General features: G+C 44.5%; 2 protein-coding genes across 2 annotated transcripts; one reads left to right on the forward strand and one right to left on the reverse strand.

Annotated features, from left to right (window-relative positions):
- Positions 1-500: 500 nt before the first annotated feature.
- On the forward strand, positions 501-20,433 carry LOC106742436 (centromere-associated protein E). Its single transcript, XM_014615365.1, has 27 exons — positions 501-735; positions 979-1,200; positions 1,291-1,496; positions 1,560-1,944; positions 2,036-2,191; positions 2,267-2,569; positions 2,645-2,881; positions 2,945-3,081; positions 3,178-3,338; positions 3,397-3,527; positions 3,592-3,954; positions 4,039-4,398; positions 4,491-4,683; positions 4,760-7,446; positions 7,645-7,916; positions 8,895-8,971; positions 10,220-10,405; positions 10,786-11,020; positions 11,191-11,422; positions 11,532-11,857; positions 11,949-12,066; positions 12,243-12,552; positions 12,643-12,856; positions 12,943-18,946; positions 19,033-19,203; positions 19,412-19,610; positions 19,852-20,433. Exons 2-26 carry the CDS (start codon positions 1,003-1,005, stop codon positions 19,541-19,543), a joined length of 13,794 nt encoding a protein of 4,597 aa, XP_014470851.1. The 5' UTR covers positions 501-735; positions 979-1,002; the 3' UTR covers positions 19,544-19,610; positions 19,852-20,433.
- Positions 20,434-20,460: 27 nt separating this feature from the next.
- Positions 20,461-22,991, reverse strand: LOC106742473 (protein Peter pan). Its single transcript, XM_014615428.1, has 6 exons — positions 22,708-22,991; positions 22,197-22,477; positions 21,902-22,112; positions 21,498-21,824; positions 21,078-21,414; positions 20,461-20,942 (listed from the first exon to the last, which is right to left on the reverse strand). Exons 1-6 carry the CDS (start codon positions 22,723-22,725, stop codon positions 20,854-20,856), a joined length of 1,263 nt encoding a protein of 420 aa, XP_014470914.1. The 5' UTR covers positions 22,726-22,991; the 3' UTR covers positions 20,461-20,853.
- Positions 22,992-23,152: the final 161 nt, after the last annotated feature.

Raw genomic sequence — 23,152 nt, forward strand, 5'->3', positions numbered from 1 at the left:
TTCTGTAAGAGAAAATTTAAAACAAAAATGTAATGATTTAACACGAACAACTTTCATTTTTAACACAATACCTAATGTAAACTAACGTATTTTATTACTTGAATATTCGTAAAGTTGCGAATTAAATTAATTAAAAATTTAATTTCACCGCCTTTTTAGATATATCCGCAATTATTATCGAATATATAAATAAATAATCCGTAACTCGTTAATTGCCAACTCTTTTTATATGTGTTCTATTCACTATTTTTGCCAAGTTTGTTGTTTGTCACCAAGCTTATCGAGACAACTCAGTTAACCAAGTGGTTTCCGCACGTAACATTCAAAGATACGTCCCATGATACAATCAAGTCTGTTCTTCCTAGGTGTAATGTGCTGCACTTTTTGTACTTACGAAAAACAGACCTATGTTTGTGGAATAGTTCGTATATCGATAAATCTACGTCATCGATGTCATGGCAACATAAACAATAAACAGAATCCTAACCAAATTTAAGATATGCGGCTTCGCTTTTGTAGTCGATATATCTTCCTCCACATTTATCGTATACTTGTATTCTGTATCGATATGATATATTTACGCATATCACTGTGCATATTTTTAAATAATACCGTAATATGAATTGTGTATACATACAGGGGATGTGTGAAATCGTTACATCAACAATATAAAACATGACTAATGATTTAGAAGTGTACAATGAAAGTATATGATGAAGTAAAAATGATTTCTTGGTAAGAACTACGTGTCTATTTTACTTTTTACTTACAATTCTGTAAGTAGGAAATTGTCCTCCAGCATAGGAAAAATGGAACTTGATGATATCTCAGATGTAAGGTATCAAGTTTCATTTTTTTAATATTTGTTCAGGGAATACGGTAGAATATTTGTTCAAATGGAGGATTGTATAACAATGAAATGCACAGTTACGATGTAAAAGTGATTAATTATTCTAAGAAAACTAAGCATTTTTGCAGACAGAACGAGGCAGTGGAACCAAGATGGATTCTGCACGTAGTGGAGGCGTCATAGAAGAACAAGGCAGCGATGAAGATCTGTCGCCAGATGCATTGGTCAGACAAAATTACGAACTCCGTCATCGGTTGGAAGAAGAGGCTGCAAGCTACAAAAGACGTTTGGACACATATCGGCAGGCTCAGCAACATCAGGCAGCTCTTGTCTCACGTTTACAAGCTAAAGTAAGCATTATGGATATTTCCGCTCATATGCAGAGATATAAGCTACAGATACGTTTACAATGAACAAGTAGTGATCGAATGATGTTTTAGGTTTTACAATATAAACAAAGATGTTCAGAACTGGAAAATCAAATGGCAGAAACAATTCCGTGTGACACTACCAGCAAACCAGCAGCTGCCGCTGTATCCTCTACTTCAGTATTAGATGCTGCCCATCAGACACTTCGGGACTTGCGTGAAGAGCAAATTCATGACTTGGACACTGCCTTAAAAAAGCTTGGGGAGGAGCGACGAAAGTATGTAGTTAATAAATACTAAAAATTGTGCCACATTATAAAGATATATTTTTTCCGTTGCAGATGTGAGAAGCTTCTACAGTTGAACTCATCGCTGAAAGACCAGCTGGAAGAATCTCACCAAACGAACGAGACGCTGACCAATGATCTGCAGAAACTAAGCAACGACTGGGATATATTGCGCGAGGAACTAGCGATTAAGGAGGATGAATGGAAGGAGGAAGAGCAGGCGTTCAATGAATATTATACCTCCGAACACAACAGATTACTGAATCTTTGGCGCGATGTTGTGTCCGTCAAACGATTGTTCGCTGAAATGAAATCCGCCACTGAAAGGGATCTGTCCAATCTGCGGAATAAGATCACCTCGTCGTCCAATGAGATCACCTCGGCGTGCAATAGTACAAGTTTTACCATGAGACTGCAAGCAAGCGCGGCGCAATCTATGGTAAAATTGTTATATAATCGCCTCAATAACTGAACTCTCAGTTTGCTTCTAGCGATGTTTTGCATCGTGCTTGCTCTCTTTTTATCTTCAGCCGTCTAAGAAAATGCAGGAAGAAGAAGAAGGACAAACCATGTCCGACTTGAGGACAGAAATTGCCGCGCTTAGGCACCAACACGATGCTGCTCAACATGAGATTCGTACGAAGGAAGACCGAATAAATCAACTCATCCGGGAAATTCACAATTTGGTGAGTATCGCTTCTATTCCATGTTTTGATTGTGACTGAAACTGCACGATGATATATGCGTTTTGGCACACGTAGGAAGAGAGATGCGGCGTCTCGGAAGCAGCAGTGACTCAAACCGCGCGAATGCAGGAGGACATCGAGGTTCTGCAAACAGCGTTAAGGGACATAGCGCATGCCGTGATTCAGGACGCCGAGTCTCGAGATATCGACGCCAAACAGGCGCCTCCGCACATTCATCTATCACCCAGCGGCCCTATCCCGCAAAGATCGCCGAAGAGAGGCGCGAGAAGTAACACCATACCGGCATTCGCTGAAAGTACCATAAGCGCGGTACAAGCGGCTCTGCATAAGTATCAATTGACTATACACGAGTTACAGGTACACACACATTCGCTATACATCCATCATGAAAAAAATGTACATCGGTTTACTCATCGGAGCCTCTCGCGTTAGGTAAAACTACAAATGAACAAGGAACAGCTCTTAGCAATGCGCAAACAGTGCGATACCGCGGAGGAGAACGCTAGATCTCTAAATGTAAAAGTTACAGAGTTGATTTCTCAGTTGGACACGTGTCGTTCGCAATGCACTCAGTTGAATCAAGAGAAGGAAATGCTGCAGAAGGGTCTCGACACGATGAGATTGGAGAAGAACGCGTTGGATAAGAATAGAGTGGAACTTAATAGTATGGTAAGGCTCTTCTAACCTAATTGTTTTGATTAGAATATGATATAATATATAATTATATTACAGGTGGAAGCTCTTAATAACGATTATGATAAGCTTCAAAAGACAAACAACAAGTTACAGAAAATGTGCGACAGTTTGGAAGATGAAAAATTGTATCTGCAAAATGAACTCAGTAGAGTATCGAAGGACGCTGACTTGAGGTAAACAAACTAACGATTATCTATTCTCTTTTTCATCTGTTATGCAATAAGTATATAAGTATTATATAAGTATTATTTATAAAATGATATCTCCAGAGAGTTGAGTTTACGGTCAGAAGAAGATAGATGCAGTAAAATGAGAGAAGAGCTGTTGACATTGCGAGAAGATTTAAGCAAAGCTTATCTCGCCAAGGATATGTTGGAACAGCAAAAATTGGAAACCGACGGACTAATTTCTCAGATAGAAAAAAACAAAGGTATCGCAATTTATCGATCATAAATAAGTAGCCAATTAATGTCACATGAATAATTTAGGTGATCTTGAATTGGAATTGGAACGAATATTATTGGAAAAGTCAGACGTGCAGGAGATTTTGTTGAAGATAGAAGCGATGTGCTCTAATCACGAGCAGGATAAGCAGAGATTGCAAGAGGAATTGAAGAGGGTAACGTTTTGTATTATCAACCTATTCGATAACGAAGATTTCATTTTAATTAGAATTGTTGTAGACGACGGACGAGAAAAATAAGCTCGCGAGTCAATGCGTCGACCAACAAGGCGATTTAAATTCTTTGAGGAAAGAGTTGTTACAAGCGGAGCAAACCCGACTCGATATAGAATCCGAGAAAGTTACGTTGAACGAAAAGATCAAATTTCTCGAGATAGAGAAGGAGAAGGTCGAGATAGAACTGGGTCAAGTGTCTCGCGAACGCGGCGATTTGAGCAATCAATTGTCTGTTTTGGCGCGAAAGAAGGAAACATTGAACGAGGAGCTTATGAGAATTAGGCAAAGGCTGGAACAGTCCAACGAGATGAATGCGCGAATAAATAGGAATTTGGAGGATCTCGTGAAGGATAACGAGGAGAAACAGGCAAGAATGATAACACATCGTGTATCCGACATATCACTGCCATTGAGGACGATAAAATAACGACCGTCTGTTTCATCTCTGCAGGTGCTTCTGGAAACAAATGAGAAGGAATTTCAAAGACTGCAGGAGCAACTTGCGTCAATGCGCACCGAGAAGGAAACGTTGGAAGGAGTATTGTTCGACACGCAAACTAATTTGGAAGCTACACACGTGAAGAAGACGCAATTGGAGAAAGAGCAGAAAGAATTATTGATAAAACAGGAAAGTTTGAAGGGGCAGATAACGCGAGTGACGAAAGAACTGGAAAACAGCGAGAAACGCGCGCAGGATATCAAACAATCGCTCACCCAACAAAGCGGCGATCAGGTTGCGGAATTTCAACAAATTATATCCAATATGAAGAAGCAATCTGAGGACAATATAAAGAAGGCGAATGATGAAAAGGTACTCATTCAATTATTTACAGAAACAACCTTTCTACGATTACCTCTTTGAATTCATTGCCATTTTCAACCTGCTTCTCTTATCTTTATTAGGAACAAGTAAGGATGAGCTTAGAAAAACGTTTGCAACAGTCTGTGTTGCAACTCGAGGGAGAAAAGAACGACGAGATCAATCAACTGCAACAGCGAATCGAGGAGTTGCAGCAGCACATAGAGAATTTATGCAAGCAGCACGAGGAGGTGCTCCTTAGAGCCGAGAATGACAAGCAACAGGCGCTCCATATAGGTATGCGATTGAACATTAATTTTACAAGGTCAATATTAGATAATAGACATAAAGATTGTGTTTCGACTCGTTACAGCTCATCATGATCAGCAGGCTTTGCTGGAGAAGCTCGAAACCATCATACGCGAATTAGAGGAAGAGAAGAGTAACCTGGATCGCGTGAAAAGGGATGCGGCGGTGCGCGCCGAGCAAGAGCGCAACAATACGAATCAGCTGCGCGACGAGTTGAGCCGTCTCAGGACGAAGCTGGACGAGACGAAGTTGAGGGCCGACGAGGAGAAGATGAAACTTGATCTGAAGATAGAGGAGCTTTGGAAGGAACGCGAGTCCTCGCAAAGAGAAGCCGAAGAACTGCAGGTTCAGCTGCATATGGCGGAGGACAAAGTAGACGGGCTGCAGAATCAATTGCACGACACCATCAGGAAACTGAAGGACACCGATAACGTTAACGAAACGCTGCGCAAGGAGCTGGTGGATGTGAGGAGGCAATTGGCGGACATCACGTACGAAAAGGAGAAGTACAACAACAGTAACAAGGAGTTGCGGGAGCACGTGAAGCGGATCGAGAGCGAGAGAAGGGAGCAGGGAAGGACGTTGGAGGAGCTGTACCAGAAGATATCAGGGTTGGAGGACGCAAAGACGACCATGGACGTCGAGAGGACGCGTCTGCAGACGCAGGTGCGCGACATGGAGCGTGACGCGCTGCAGCTGCAGCAGCAGCTCCGCTTCACGCAGGACGAGTTGCAGAAGTGTCACGAGAACAACGCACAGGCGCAGAACGAGGAGAAGGAGCTGCAGTCGAGGCTGGCCAACGAGACCGAGGAGAGGGAGCGAATACAGCTGCAGTTGCATCAGGTGAAGAAGCAGGTAGTCGACTTGGACAACAGTCTGGAGGTGACGCGGCAGGAGCTGGGACGACTGCGCACGCGAGCGGACGAGGAGGACGAGAGGTGGCGCGCCCGAGAGCAAGAGCTGCTGGTGCGCCTCGAGGACAGCCGTTGCCGCGAGAGGAAGCTGGAGGATCAGAAGCACAATCTGGAGGTCTGTCTGGCCGACGCGACCCAGCAACTACAGGAGCTGAAGGCGCGCCTCGGCGGGTCCGAGGGTAGAGTGAGAGCCCTCGACGCTCAGTTGTCGCAGTTGGAGAGCTCGAAGAAGGAGGTGGAGCAGAAGCTGAGCAGCGTGGGCTCCACGTTACGCCGCATCGCCGGCATCCAGCTGGACGGAAGCGTGAACATGCCGTTCAAGTTGATGAGCCCTTCGCGACGATGGAGTCCGGCGCGCGCTCAAGATCACGGCGAAGGTAGGGACGTGATACTGGACGTCGATCCGGAGGCCGTCAGGAAAGGCGTACGGTCGCTCATGCAGCAAGTCGCCCAGATCGAGCGCGAGAGGGACGACTATAAGACGGAGCTGTGCAGCATGAAGAAACAACTGACGGAGTCGCAGGAGAACCAAAGCGACACGGACGTCAAGGTGAACAGTCTCCTGGCTAACATCCGGACGCTTCAGGAGGAGAAGAACTCCTTGGAGGCGAAGCTGACTCAGAAGCAAAGCGGTTATCAAGCGCAGCACGACGCGCTCCGGCATAAGACAGAGGAGTGTGAGCAGTTGTACGAGAAACTTACGATTCTCGAATTGAAGATCAGCACGGAGGCGGAAGAGAAGTCTCAGTACGAGGACAAGCTGGAGAAGATGAAGCAAACGTTAAGCAGATCGGAGGCGGAGAAGCGCGCTCTCCAGGAAGAGGTCGGCCGTAGCGAGTCCCGCGCGACCAAGCTGGAGTTACAGAGAATGTCCATGGACGGGGATCTCCAGAGGTTGCAGATGATGCTGCAGGAGAAAGACGCGCATGTTCAGAAGTTGCAGGATCGCACGGACGCACAGAGCCGTACTATGGCGAGTTTGGAGGAACGCTGCGCGTCCCTCAAGTCCACCATAGAGCAACTGAATCTGGCGTTGGAGAAGGCGTCGGCGACGGAGAGCGAGCTCAAGGCTGAGATGAACCTACTGCAACGTAACATCATGGAAATTACCACCGCCTCGCAGAACAACAACGAGAGGCTGAAACAGCTGCAGAAACAGCTCTCGAACACGGAGAACGATCGCAGATTGTTGTCCGAACGTCTGGAGACCGCTCAGCAGACCCTGAGCGATTTGAGACACGCGAACCAGTCGCTGACCGATCAGAACGCACGGCTGCAGAACGAGTTGGCGAACAACGAGGTGCAGCGCTCGGCTTTGGAGTCGCAGCTGAGACTGTCCAGCTGGCCGCAGGAGGGCAGCGCGAGTAAGGACGAAGAGCTGCTGCGCCAATTGCAAGCCGCTCAGAGAGAGAGAAGCGAGATGAGAGGGAAGGTGGACGCTCTCAACGACAAGGTGAAGCTGCTGGAGGCTGACAAGCGCAACCTGGAGCGTCAGGTAGCCTCGGCCAAGACCAACGTTATTCGTAGCAAAAGCTACGAGCGTCCCGAGAAAGCGCACGTGGAACTTCTGGGCACGAGCTACAGCCTCGACAACTTGGAACACGAGAACAGAGAGCTGAGGCTGAAGATACGCAGACTGGAGACCCAACTGGCGGAGAAGGAGGCCGAGCTGATACGAGTGAAGTCAACGCACGTGCACTCGCATTCGCTTCTGGACAGTAGTCGAGACAGAAGCGGAGAGCTGGAGCGAATCCGGGCCGCACAGCTGCAAGCGGAGAAGCTGCTGGAAGCGAGAGAGCAGAGCCACCGTCAGCAGGTGTTGCGTTTGGAGAATCAGGTGTGCATTTTACTCACATCGTCCTTTTAATGGGACACGTTGGATTGATGCAAAAGTTTGCCCCGTTCTTTAATCAAAATATACATGTATCGATCCAATATAATATACCGTGTAGTGTACTGATCGTATCACTCCAGACCCGGGAAGAGGAGTTGAATTAGATCGTGAAAAAGCAACGTATAATATAAATATTTGCAGATACAACTGCTACGAGAACAACTGAATCAGGAGATAAAGCGCAGGCAGCTGTACGTTTTGCGGAGCTCACGAGCCGGCAGAGAGATGCAGCAGCTGCGACAGGCGTTGGGCGACTCGTTGAGGACAGTGGCGCAGGATCCGTCGTTGGACGCGGTTCTGTTGGAGCACGAGGCGCGGAAATTGGACTCCACCTTGACCAGCACCGCCAGCTTACCGCCGTCATTGGCGCTACCAGCTCCACCGTCGTCTTACGACAGAGCCAGCACTCCGTCGCAGCTCAAATAACGCGGGAGAGTAAACCGTCGACTGAACTTTCCGCGATAACTGCCAATGTATATCGAATGGTACTTATGTATTCACGGAAGTATATGAGTACTCGTAAGTTATACTTTTTGAGAATACACAGTACAATAATACGACCCGCAGGGGCGTACTCGGGGGATATCATTCGGTGTACGCCCCGGGGGTTGGCATATCGAGGTCGTTATTAGAAAGAGCATATAGTAGAGTCATTAATTGTATCACGATGAATTACGAATTAATAGTGCTTCTTGATATTTTACGATTAAGAAACAAGATCCGCAGATTTTTCGACGACGGTATTCCGTTTGATACACGATCTTTACACATTGGATTTGTACCGAATTTTTTTATACGAATTTTTATGCTTCCAATGATCAAGAGACGAGAGAGATCCGAAAGTATATTTCCTGTAGTTCGTTAACACGCACGAGACACGTGGTAGCCTTTCGTGACATGTGTGGTTTTTACAAGAACACACAGAAGTCTTTGAAATTTTCTTTCATCGCGCGAACTCTCATCCGTTGATCGTGGAAAAGTCGTTGTGCAGAAGCAAATTTCATCAGTTGATGATTAATGTGCATGAAAATCATCTCATCTCATGGATGCGATTCATAATATTCATTTATCCAAGCGATATATCGATATACATTGATACACTGATAAATTCTTGTTTAACGTTTGAACAACGAAATTGCTAGCTCCAATTGAACTTACTAGTCGACAAATCCGTCCATTAACGTTGTTACTAGTCAATTTAAACTTATGAATTTATTTATTTTAAGAGGAGAGAGAGAGAGAGAGAGAGAGAGAGAGAGAGAGAAGTATGTTTAGCAATATCGCATCTCATTTTGTCTGAAAGACAATTAAGAGAGAAGAAAGGATATACCGAAGGAGTAAGACTTTGTATGCTTGTGATTTGTGTAACGAGAAGTATGCTTATAACGTAGGCGGCAACAGAAAATGAAAAAAAATGCTATGTTTAGTCTCGTCCCGAGACCAAAGAAAATCAGCAAACAAGAGCATTGTAGAGATATGCTTCCGATTAACCGGTAGATACAGAGCCATCGTTGAGCCATTTTACGTAAAATGTAGAGAAGAACGGTATGCTGCTAACAGGACATTTAAAAACTGCTAGTGAGCATCAAAAGTACAGACATAGATGACAGATGGGTGGACTGTGTCTGTTCTTTATTATTAAGAATATAGACATCCAGTCCTGCGCACTAATATGTAGCCTGCCTCGGTTGAGCTGTCCGGCTTGTGATACAGGATGGGCAAAAGTAACAAAAGAAATATCGTTTATGCTTCGTACATCTACAGCACGAGGTTCGTCGGCCGAGAAATCTGATTGTTGGAAACGAATTGCCGAGAACTTTTTTCAGTTGGCCCGTTTACATCTTTGTAATTGAAAGAATGTCTCGTTAGGTTCTCTTGAAAAAAATCTGTATTTTCAATCAGACATCTATCGCATATAGCTCGTGAATCGAGCGTCGTTTCACTGATACATTGACTTTATATGTGTATTTTAATGACGTTTGAAAATTAAATCATTGAAAATCTATAAAGTGAAATGGAGCTTTTAGGTCGGAAATTATATAGGAAAATTACGTTGTATATTGTAATATCATATCGTTAAATCGTACGTTTTATTCATGTTCACACTTGAAGAAGCACCATTGTTACAAAAGTACCATTTCTGCGTTATCAAGTTATACGTTTGAAATTATATATATCACTCACCACTACATTTCCACATGCTCGTATTGTGTCTCTTCTGCGGAATGACTTTGTTTAGTTACCATTCTTCCTATCACATGCAGCCTGTCCTCGATCGAACCATCCGACGACGGTCTGCAGTTCATTGACATTAACATGAAATGAACAAGAAACAATGGCGCGATACATTTGCGGCATACTTCACTTCGAATAATAATCAAGGATGATTCGCGAAAAGTCACAATGAAGTCGAAATGAAAAATTCCGTATTTACCTCACTTTCAGCCGGAAATTTTCCCTACGGAGAAATCCGAGGCGTTCGTACTTTAACGGAGTCGCGCTCTTTCGGCGTTGAACCATTCAGTCCGCTCTCTCAATGCGATTTGAAGATAGATGTGCGGTCGACGGCGGTGTCTAGACGCATGCGCAGCGACACGTGATTTGAATTTGAACGCGCAACGAGCGTCAGTAAGTAGCAACGTCTGTTGCAGACATGTTGGCTTGCGCGTCGTTCGACTACGAAGTTGAAGTCTGTTTTTACTTTGATTAACTTGAGTAAACTGTGGAGTCACAAGGCGTTCGTTCGCAATGTCGGACAATATTAAAGTGGCTATCAAAATCAGGCCGCTCATCAAGCGTGAGAAGGACGATAATTTGCCGATACAATGGGTCGGTCAAGGAAACGCCATCGTGGCCGTCGACGCGGAGATAAAGAAGCGAGGCGATGGAAGATTTCAGTTCGGTATGATGCTAATGCGAATTTCGATGTTACGTGTGACCAACACCCGCGATTTCATGCCGAAGCGTCTTCCTCGAGAACGACTGTGGTCCCGGCGAACCTAGACTTATTTTTCTCAGCTGCACATTTTATTTATTTATTTATCTTTTTTTGTATCTGGCCCGCCAATTCTTTAGTGCATATTACTGCATGCTTCTTATTTGACAATGTAATGCAGCGGAATCATCTGTTAGCGTACGTTTGCTCGATTGGTGTTGCATACGATATTGGGGGTTATAATTTGCACGAAGGAACATTCGTCTTACACTGTCTTCTATCGTTGTACGCGAGGTGGTGTCATGTAAAACTTGATCAGCATTGATATTCTCGTTTCATTTTTGTAGATCATATTTTCAATATGGACGCCAGCAACAATGATGTGTTCTGCAGCATCGTGAGCCCTATCATTGATGCTGCTGTAAATGGATTCAACGGTACAGTGTTTGCATACGGACAGACAAGTTCTGGTAAAACATACACTATGATGGGTACCAAGGAAGAGGATGGAATAATACCGTTGGCTATTAAACGATTGTTTGAAGCTATAGCTGATACTCCAGGACGCGAGTTTCTATTAAGGTTGGTGTATATTTTGTACTATAAAGTAACCTTCTAAAATTTCATTGTATCTGATAAGAATTTCTATCTGTATATAATGATGATAAAAGTTCTCTATCAGTCTCTATCTCTCTCTCTCTCTCTCTCTCTCTCTCTCTCTCTCTCTCTCTGATGATTTATTGATTTTGCAGGGTGTCTTACTTAGAAATTTATAATGAAAAAGTTAATGACCTTTTAACTAATAACAAAGATGATCTAAAAATACACGAAGGCAATGGTCAAGTATTGGTGGAGTGTAAGGAAGTGGTTATAAATAGTCCAGAGAATATACTTTCTTTAATGAGTAAAGGTAACAAGAACAGAAAAATAGGGGAAACGAATATGAATGAGCGAAGTAGCAGGAGCCACACGATATTTAGAATTGTAAGAATGCCAATTTTTTTTTAACCTTATGTATGAAATGTTTGGATATTATCAAATAAGACTGTTTACACATGTTGCTTAAAAATTATGGTGAAATTGCCTGTTGTAGACGATTGAAAGTCGAGAAGCTGGTTCGGACGGTGCAATACAATTATCACAACTGAACATGGTGGATCTCGCTGGCTCGGAGAGAGCACGGCTAACAGGTGCTACTGGGGAACGTTTTAAGGAAGGACGTCATATTAATTTATCCCTGTCCACATTGGCACTAGTGATTAAGCAATTGAGCGAGTCGCAAGAATTGCAGAAATACATTAATTTCCGAGATAGCAAATTGACAAGGTTGCTTCAAACGTCTTTAGGCGGCAATGCGATGACAGCAATAATATGCGCGGTGACGCCTGCCGCAATAGAAGAGACCCAATGCACATTATCGTTAGTATTTTTATCTAAAGAGCAACTTGTGTATTTCATATATCGTGTAATATTTACTGTATGTATAAAACCGTATTGTTTAAACAAACAGGTTTGCATCCAGAGCCAGAGATATAAAGAATAAGCCTCAATTGAACGAAGTTATGTCCGATAGTGTTCTCTTGAAACGTTATGCAAAACAAATCAATAAATTACAGACGGAATTGGAGGTAAGTGTTATCTGTTGTAAATATGCGGAAATCTCTTTTTAATGGGAAAATCATAGAGGTTAATGTGAATTCGCTGATCTTTTTTTTTTCTCGGCTGGAAACAAATTGCTTCTTCTGTCATAATACGAGATAAGATCCGTTACAATCTGATGTATGTGATAAATTTACTTTCTCAGAGAGTGAAACAACAAAACTGGTGCGTTGAAGTGCAAGAAATGGAGCACAAAATGCAAGAGAAAGACCGGGTGAATGAAGAACTAGAGGAGCGCATCAGGCTATTGCAGACACGAATAGTCGCCGGTGATAATCGTAATAACGTTCAAGAATCGTTCAAGTCTAAAGCGTTACGAAGACGGACCTGGTGCGGCACTGGTGCTGCATCACACAAACTGAATACATCTGTCTTTCATATGGCCGCGAACTTATCGCCGATCAAAGAAATGTCACCTTTGCGTAGTAGGAATAGCTCATCTAATTTGGATACATGTAGGTTTAATCAGCTGTTATTTGAAACAATCGGAATATTTGGACCAATCAAACTTGAAACTTTGAAACCTTTACACGTGATCGTTACAGCATTCCAAATTGCTTATACGGACTTCGAGCTGGAACTTCTGAACAACGAGGTGGATCGTGAGGAGGAGATGAGTGACGATGACACGTATATAACATATCGCAAGAACACTCGTGTGAAGTTTGACGACGACCTAATCGTGCGCAAGTTGTCCTCCAGCTGCGGCAATTTCACCGTGAGTCCGGAGACAGCTGACGGATGCACTCAGACTGCATTGTAAGTAACCGAAAAACTTGATATACTCGTCTTTATCAATATCCATTTTACGATTAACTTGATCACCGGTCGTTATTTACGAGCAGTAACGGATCACCCGGCACACCAAGAGAGACACTGCGGGAAAGGATGCACAACTTGAAGATGGAATACTCGGAGCTGCAAGAATTCACGACTTTGGAGAAACAGCTGTACTTCGAGGACCATCGTGGCAAATTAGAAGAGAAGCTCGCGATGTTGACCACGTTGGAGAAGCGGATAGAAAACTTAACGTCCGACCGGGATGCTTTCGAGCATATAGCATCCGACCTTCGTAAAAAGTTAACCGCAGTCGAGCTACGCTGCGCATCCGCGGAGGATCAAGTGTCGGCGCAAGAAACGGAGCTGCAGAGAATACCGGAATTGGAGAGGAAGCTCGCGCAATTGTCCGCGCTGGAGGTGCAGGCTAAGAGCATTCCCGAACTGCAGGAACGGATAACGGTTCTTACGGCCGAGAAGGACGGATACGAACACGTCGCGGCTACACTGCACAAGAAGCTCAACGAGACCGAGCAATGCGTCGTTCTGTTGGAGGACAAATTAACAACGCGGACCGCGGAAGAAGAGCCGCTTATACGATTTTCGATTGGGGCCGAGAGTACAGAACAGGCGGGATTCGAGACTCTCGTGTCTGAAAAAGAGGAATTGCAACGTGAGGTGTCCGATCTTCAAAGCAAGCTGGAGGAGGCGAACTTGTGCAACGACTCGTTGAGGGAGAAACTGAACGAGCAGCGATTGATGCACGAACAGTCTCTCCAGAATCTTGTTGAGCAAACCAACGAACTTCGATCGGAGAAGAACGAGATTGAGAGTGTCATGTGTGTGGAAGATTATTCCGAATCGGAGAAGTGGCAAGACCAAGAGAAGCGAATCCAGCAACTCGCATCCGAGAAGCACGAGCTGGAGCTCATCATCGGTGAGCTGCAGGAGAAATTGATCGAGGCGGAGATAACGACCACTTCGATGAAAGGCGAGATAAACGAGCACCAGCGGTGCGTGCAGAAATTCCTGCAGATGGAGAAACAGATTCAGGACATTATAACGGAGAAAATGGATTACGAGCGGATCAACGATGAGCTGAAGATCAAATCGAAAGAAATGGAACTGGCAAACGGCTCCTTGAAGGGCAAACTGAACGAACAGCAACAGAAGACCTACGTTTTGGAGAAGCAGATCGAGGATCTGATGGCCGAGAAAAAAGAATTCGACGCGTTCGTCGAGTTGCAGAAAAGGATGACAGAGATGGAGCAAGCGTATAGCCTGTTGCAACGCAAGCTGAACGAAGGTGAGCCGAACATCCTTAAATTCGACGATCCGCCGGACACGTCTTCAACTGAGACTATCACGTTCGATAACAGCAAATTTGAGCACGCTGTTCCGAAGTCGCTGGAGCAATTGAAGGAAAAGGAGGAGCCTTACGACAGTTTAATCGAAGAGAAGCAGGATGCGGAAGCGCCGATCAGTATCGACAGTATCGAGGAACCGAAGGAAGCCGAATCGTGCAATAACTCGACGGAAGACAATGCGGATAACGTGCTGGAATCCACGGTACACGAGTCACGAGTCGAAACCGAACACCACAGTTCCGCTCAGGACGAGTTGAACGGGGAACAGTTGCATTTACAAAGAATTCGAGAACTAGAGGCGCAAGTCGCGAGACTGACCGCCGAGAGAGGCGAGCACGAGCGGATCTCCGCGGAGCTGCGTGAACAATCGACGAAGAACTCATCGGGGGAGGAAACGACGGGTGATCACGACGACGAGGTTGTTCGTCTGAAGAGTCACGTGAACGATCTGCAAAATATCATCCAGGATATTCAGAGCGAGAACGCGCGTCTGAAGGAGCTCGCGCCGACGAGGTCGGCGATGTTAGAACACGAAAGCGACTTGTACAACAGCGACTTCTTGTGCAGCTCATCGAAAATCGACTTGTCGAGCACGAGGATGTCTCTGGACGAGGACAGCGCCAAATTGTCCGCGGATCTTGTCACGAAGACGCAGGAATTGGACGAGATCAAGCACGACGTGCAAAGCTTGAAGGAGGACATCGAGAAGCTGCAGAAAACCATATTGCTGTTGACAACCGAGAACACCGAGTTGGCGAGCAAACTGTCAGCGGAGAAGGCCTGCGCCGACCAGTCCGCCGCGCATCTTCAGAAAACGATCGACGAGCTGTACGCGCGCAACTCGAGTGTCACGAACGAGAAGATCGAGCTGGAGAATAACATGGCGATGCTGAACGAGCAGTTGGAGGCGCTCCGCTCGAAGATACCGGAGGTCAATTTGAACGAAGAGCAGATGATGCTCAAGTACGAAGAGCGGATCAACGGATTGACCACTAAGAACGCAGAATTGCTCAGCACGATCGCGGACAACATGAGAGAACTCGAGATGTTGAAGGAGAGTAAGTCTCTTCTGTACGAACACGATTGCAAGTACAAGGACAAGTGGATGGATCTCGTGCAGCAACACGAATACCAGACGAGCGAGAACAACGAGCTCTCCACTGATCTGATGGACAAAATCGAGGAGAACGACAGTCTCAGGCAGGAATGCGAGATCTTGAAGAGCAAGCTGGAACTGTCTCTGAAGAATAAGGAGGACGTGGGCAACAACGACACGGAGCAATTGAGAACGGAGAATACATTGCTGAAGACCGAGCTGATGGAGCTGAAGGCCAACGTGAGAACTTTGACGGAGGTGAATACGAAGATGTCGAATCAGCTGGAGGAGACCATGGAAGACCTGGATAACGCGCGGAAGATGAATTCGTGCAACAACACTCTGCATCTGTCGACGATACTCAACAGCAGTTCAACGGCGAACGACACGATGAACAAGACTCTGGGGGTCGGTGAAGATCCCGAGGTGAGGATCTTGAATCTGCGAGAAGAAGTCAACCAACTCACGCATCTCAACAGGAAACTCAGTGACCTCAAGTTAAGCACGTGTACTCAGTGCTCTCACTTGAAGGAGCTGATCGATAATCGAAGGATGCTGAAGCTCGAAGTTAAGTCTCTCAATCACAGATTGGCGGACTTGCAGAAGAAGTTCGATCGCAAATCTGCGAGGTCCGACGCGCTCATCATGAGGGCGCAGGAGAACATCAATAGCAGCCTGTGCAATTCGTCCATCAACACCAGTTTCTCGGAGAACATAAACGTCACCTACTTCGAGGAGCAACTCGAGTGCATAAGCAACGACATACAATCTCTGAAGGAGGACGACAATAAATTGTCGGATCTCTGTAAGGAGAAGTGTGACGAGGTCGAGGAGTTTCAGATCAACAGCGTCTCGGACTGTGCTTTCGCCGACGACGAGAGTTTCAGCGTCAAGAAGCCACCGAGCAAAACTTCCTCGAGAATTAACAATATCGAGAAAGTTATGGGCAGTTTGCAGGACGAGCTGCAGGACTTGAAGAGGAACCACCTGAGCGTAAAGACGGATCTCGACAAATTCACCGGCGAGAAGGAATCCCTGCTGGAAGAGATCAATTCACTGAGGACTGTCAACGAAGGTCTGCTGCGGAAGCTATCGGAGAACGAACTCTCGCTCACCACCGCGTCGGAGAAGGTGGACATCCTTGAGAACGAGGTGACTGACATGACCAATCGACTGCAGGAGCTTACTGCGAAGTGCATCGAAATCGAGAATGCGAAGTTGGTTCTCGAAGTTGAAGCGGAAATGCTGCGAGAAGACAAAACGATGAAAGAGGGGACGATTGACGGGTTACGCCAGAGTCTTACCTGCCTGCAACACGAACTGGATTTGATAAAGAAACAGAAAGAGGAGATGGCCAGTAGCAGCAACTCCTTGGAGCAAGAGTACGAGAAGAAGCTGACATCACTGATGGCGATGAACGAGGAGCTGACTAATTCCAAGGCGACTGTCTCGCGGGAATACGACAATTATTCCAAAGAATCGGAAAACAGACACTTGGAATTGATGGAGAAGATGAGCAAATGCACTTCCGAGAACGAATATCTGAAGCAGGAATTGATCAGGCTGCGTGACGTCGAAGAGAAACTCGAAAAGATGAAGAACGAGTACGAATTTAAGACTCAACAAGATAACACACTGGCCGAGGACAACAAGAAGCTCAAAGATGTGCTGAACACCACCTCCGTGAATATCATCAAAGAGATTCAGTCGCTGAAACCAAAGGTCGACACGTACGAGTTCGTGGATAAGTCGGTGGACGAGCTGTTCCGGGTGTTCCTGCAGACGATCCTGGCGAAGGAGAAAGAAATCGCGAAGACCATGCAGCGGCACTTTGAGAAGGAGAGGCAGAAGCTCGAGGACGAGAAACGGCAGCACGTGGACGCGGAGAAGCGCGCTATGTTGTGGGCGAAGGAACTAGAGGGCGAGATAGAGAAGCTCCAGGGCGATCTGTCCAAGCGGGAGACCATATCCGACGAGTTGCAGAAGGAGGTTGCGCGATTGCAACATGTGCTGGAGGAGAACAATCAGGAGAAGGACGCGTTGAGGGAGAGGAACGACCTGCTTGAGACGGATCTCAGTAATCTGCAGGTAGAGTTCGACAGGTACTCGAAGAACGGCACCGTAAACGAGGAGGCCATCATTATCGCGCAGAAGCGGGAGAAACAGGCGCAGGAGACGATCAAGAACAAGGAAGCCGAGTTCCAGATGAAGCTGAAGTCGGAGAAGGAGGCGCACAACAGACGCTTGGAAGACCTCGCCTGCACGATCGAATCGTTCAAGACGAAGAACATGGAGCTGACGAACAACATCGAGGGTCTCACAGCCAACCAGAAGCAACTGACGAACATCATCGACCTGAAAAGCAACGAGCTGATGAAGTGCAATCAGATCATCCAGAAAATGCAGTCCGAGTCGGAACAGCTGACGGACGCCTACAACGAGCTGAACCAGGAGCTGGAGGCGAAGAAGTCGCGTGTCGCGGAGATCACGGAACTCCTGAAGGCCAAGTGCGACGAACTGACGGAGTACAAGACCAAACTCGAGACACTCATGCACGAGAACAATTTCCTCAAGCAGCAGATCAGCGAACGGAAAGCCAATGTGGATCAATACAAGATGGAGATGGAAGCTCTGAAGATGACGAACGAAAAGGCCATAGATGCGATCAAAGACAAATTGAACTTGACGGAGCTGAAGAGTGCCGAGTTGAACAAACAGATAACCGAATTGAACAACAAGAACATCTCCTTGACGGAGGAGTCGAAGAAATTGAGCAGCGATAACGAGACCCTGCGGTCCAAGTGCATCATGTTGGAGAAGAGGGTCCGTAACAGCACGAGCAAGATCCAAGCGGAAGAGCAGATGGAGGAGTTGAAGGACTTGAACAGATCGCTGCGAAACAACCTGGACGGCGCCAGCAATCGGATAACGGAGCTGCAGGCGGCCAAGGCCGACTTGATGAAGCAACTGGTCACTTTGAACAGCCAATACGAGTCCACGTGTAGAGAGAACGGGGAGTTGAAGGAAACGTTGTCGTCGTACAAGTCCAAGTACAACGACGCGTACGCGAACGCATCCAGTGAGAAGTACGACGCTCTGTTGCGGGAGAAGAACCAGATCGCTTTGGAACTGGAGGCGGTGAAGGTGCAGTTGAACCAACAGAGCCGAGACCTCGAGAATCACGCGAGCAAGGTGAAGGAGCTGACGGAGAAGAACGTGGAGCTCGACCAGGAGTCGGAGGAACTGGCGGAGGTGATACGGCAGAACAACGAGGAGAACGCCAGGCTGCAGGATCGATACTACTCGTGTTGTGTCGAGACCGACGCGCTCAAGGAGAAGGTCGAGGCGCTCGAGAAGAGGAACCAGAGCCTTCTGTTGCAAGCCGCGCAGAGGATCAACTCCACGTCGGCCGAAAAAACCGAGAAGCCGACCCACGACGATGCGTGCAGTTGCGCGATGTTGAAGGACAAGATACGCGAGCTGCAGTCCGACGTGGTGTGGAAGAACGGCAAGATCGCGACGTTGGAGCTGCAGATACGCAGCGGCAGCTTCCCGTATCAGGCCAAGTGCAAGGATTTACAGGAACACCTCGCGACGTACAGCAACAAGGTGGGTTCTCTGGCCTCCTCGGTTTATTTCCCAGGAAAACGCACGATTTCGGACACCACGAGCTCGAACGTGTTCTATTTTTACAGAACAGCGAGCTGAAGGCGGAGGTCAAGCGGCTCCAGTTGGCGATGCTGCGCACCAGCGCGAAGGAATGCGACGCGTGTAAGGAGAGACTTGTAAATAGGAGGAACCAGACGTGCCAGACGATAGCGGACAACGTAGTGCGATTTTGCAGCACGAGTAGCGGCATCATCGACGTAAGTGTAGACGACGATCTGAAGCAACCAATGACTGTGTGTGTGCCCTGAAATTTAAGTAAAAAAAGCGTATATAGGGACGGGCGGAAGCTCAAACATGCGGCGTATCCTCGGTTTCATTGGTTGTCCCAGTATTTGTACGCTTCTATATTTTACAATCTCCGTTATATAATTCGAAATGTCTTACATATATACGAACTGTGCGCAGGAGGAGCTCAGAATAGTGAAATTGGAGAAGGAGAAGAAAATCATGAAAGACCTGTGTCGTTCTCGCTCGAAGACGATAAAGGAGCTCGAGAAACGAATAGAGGAGTACGAGACGTTGTTGCAATCCAGATAAACCGCGGAGAGCATATCCTCGCGTCAATCATCACCACCGACTAAATTTTATATCCACGAACGTGAATGTTAGTATTACAAAATTGACCGATATGCTGCTTTTATTGCGGGGGATATGATAATAATTCGATTTAGCATTTATAGCGTCGCTCTCTGTATAATGCTAATGTAAATAATCGCGAAGTTATCTGAGAGATAAGAACGGCATAGTTTTATATTTTTGTAATACGATTGTATGAATTCAATGAATTATTTTATATACGTCGATTTCATATATGGTAGCAATATAATATATATATTTGTTGCCAGTTTTACACTTTCGAAGACAGTAGAAGACCTGTGATATAGAGTGATTAGACTTTAACTCTTGTCTTGAATATAGGATTGTACATATGAAAAGTATATTGCGACTGACTTCCCAACAAATCAGTAAGTACGAACACCAACGACTTAGCCACTTTGTTCCCTTGTATAATCTACTGTGACGTGCCTATTCGCGCACATCTGATATGGAGAAAATCTTTCTGTACTATTTTTCATAACTCGAACGATTTGAAGAATTGTATTATCATCTACTGGCTGAACTGCAGAACCGCACATTTATCCACGTAGTGAGTTAAGTGAGTTTGTACGCACACACAATGAAGAATACACGAGATCGAATCCTTTGGACTGTAAGGCAAGTTTGTAAAGAAAATCATGATGGAATCGCTATGTATTATTGTTACACAGGTTTCATAGACAGTAGGATGATACGTGACTAAAAAAAAAATTTCCACACAAAAACACATAATATGTATAGGGAGTTTCATTTCTTGCGTATATAATAACCCCACACACACACACACACACACACACACACACACACACACACACACACACACACAAAATACACGGAACATATATGAATACAATTTTATTTTCAAAAGATCACGGATAAAATTATTTTTTTTACATACTGAGATGTGTAATCGAAAAAGAGAGAAATACATTGTAATTGACGTAACGTAAGAATTTTATACAAATATAATCATTTCTTGTACAAGTTATACAAGTGAAAGCATTATAATTGAGTGATAGTCACTGTGACTTTCCGACTGAGAAAAACGATTTTTGATCGTATATATATTTTTTTTAAGAAGATACTTGAACGGCGAGCTGATTGAAAAATTATTAATGCTCTCGCTTATATACTTGAAACACTTTGCTAAAGTGTATGTATATGATTACGTTTATTGACAGTTTCGCATAGACTCGAATGTAACGCGCGTTTTATTTCAGAAATATTATATTATTTTTTACAATTTTATTCTACGATTTGTCGAATTTCAATTTCTTCGATTTGTATCTCATCGTGTGCTTGTGCGTCCTCTTCGTGCCGGTTTTTGCTTTGAACAGATCTGAAACGGAAAAAGTCCGTCCTGTTACATCTGGATCGAGTTAAACGAATCGAAATATGAACGCGTAAAAAGGAATAACGATTGTGAACATGCGTTTAAAATCGACGGATGTTCATGTTTTTTTTTCTTTCTCACCTTCATCAGGTTCCTCGCCCACTTCGTCGCGATAATATTGTGCGTCGTCGTCCTCCTCCAATTCGTTATTTTCGGCAGATTCTTTTGCAATTTTCTGTAGCAGTATCTCGCTTTCCTTCTTCTTCTTCTGAATTCCTTTGAGCGATTTTTCCTTGTGTTCCTGCTTCTGTAATTCTTTCTTCTTCTTGTTCTCTTCTTGAGTCCTCTTGCGTTTTTCCTTCAGTTTCCTCTTCTCATCTCTCCTTTTCTTTATCGCCAGTTTCTCTTCCTCCGTTTTGTATACAAGTTCGTGGAAGAGTATCTCCCCGTCGAGAAGGCCATTTTCTACTTTAATTAACTGAAATAAACGTTGATGTTTAACACACACACATCAGGAATAGATATATATCTGTGTAAATTCATCAACTTCAGTTGATTCACCTGCAACGTTAATCTTGGCCCCAGTTCGGATAATCTGATCGCACTCGTAGAGTTAGCATGATTCCCCCTTGAAGATAATTTTTGTGACAGTTTTACGTGGTTGGCTTCATCGTCTTCCGCCTCACTCTCGGACATGGTCGGTTTCGTCAAGAAATCCGAGATGTCTTGACACCTTGACAAATCCGGTACTTTCGCTTGCACTAGTTTTTTAACACCCTTCGATAAGCCCACGGGCACAACCTTAATGGCATAATGCCTGAAGTCGATGGTTTTCGAGGCTGCGTTATAATTCAAGCACACGCAACGGCGAATCGTGCTTAGATTAATCTGCAGTGCCATTAATTTATCTATTAAATATTTACCTGTTAAATATTCTTAAATTAGTTGTTACTTGCGGAACTTACAGTGGTCAGATTTATAGTTGGGAACATATTCTGAAACATGGAAGCAATAAGCTTCAACTGCATGCCTTCTCCGCTAAAATGATTTAAAACTATCAGAGGAGAATTTTTGAACGCCTCCTCGTACACCATTTGCTTCTTCAATATGGATATTACGTCTCTTGCCAAGGAGAAATTATGTACTTTGAAAGTGAGAGTAGGTCCTCTGGGCAGTCTGTTGTAATATTTAAGTCGTTATTTCGCAAATAAATACAGATAAAGTATTATTTATACATTTTCTCAAAAAGTATTACAGTACCTGCAAAGCTTAAGATACATTCCCAATTCTGTTTTTGTAAATATACACATGTGACTAACATGAAGTGCACTTGCGACAGAAACAAAGTCTTTTATGGTGTTCTTTTTGCGAGCCTTTAAGGATGAGGCTGTGAAAGGTTCCATAACTTTACGAAAATCCTTGGTAAGCTCTACAATGTGTTCTCCTGGCAAGCCACGATGAAATATAAAGGAATGAGGTGCCTGTACCAACTCTTCCTTTTCTTCCAGATTTATTTGTTTATTTCGCTTGACACATCGACCCTAAAAAAAGAAGGAAAGATCGTACTTGCATATTCTTTCGTATAGAATTTTTAAAAACCTTTGACAAATTAACAATTTATTTATAAATACATTAGTACTACTGTGTATGTGCGAATGTATGAACTATTCAGATAAGTGTTCAATAGTTGTTTCGTTAACATTTAACAAATATTCTTAAAATTTTTATTATTTATATTTGTTCCATTTGAAGTACACAAATAACAAAATACCTTTTTATGACGACCCATTCTTTTCTCGTTAAATTAGGCTTTCCACCACGTGTTCACAATCCAACAACTGCGGTGCGGTTGGGAGGTTAGAATAAAAAATTAAGATTGAAGAATTATTAGTGAAATAGAACTAATAAATAGAATGAACTAATTATATACATAATCTTTAGCAAAATAAAAAATTGAATTTTGTTCAACCGTCCTTCTAGACAGTTCTTGGCTACAGGTTATAAACAAAATAATCAAATCACGATACATGAAAATGTAGATACGTTGCGTGCGATTGAAAAATCCTAATAAGTATAACCTAAGTCGGTATTCACTGTCGGATTTTACACATAAGATCGTCTTAAGTTCTTCTTCAAATATTGTACGGCTCATTTCATTGGCTATAAAATATCTAAAGATGAACGATAAAGATCCGATTATAAATACCTAGTAATGT

This window comes from Dinoponera quadriceps, unplaced genomic scaffold (genome assembly GCF_001313825.1).
Source record: "Dinoponera quadriceps isolate SergipeBrazil2010 unplaced genomic scaffold, ASM131382v1 scaffold113, whole genome shotgun sequence".
Taxonomy (NCBI): domain Eukaryota; kingdom Metazoa; phylum Arthropoda; class Insecta; order Hymenoptera; family Formicidae; genus Dinoponera; species Dinoponera quadriceps.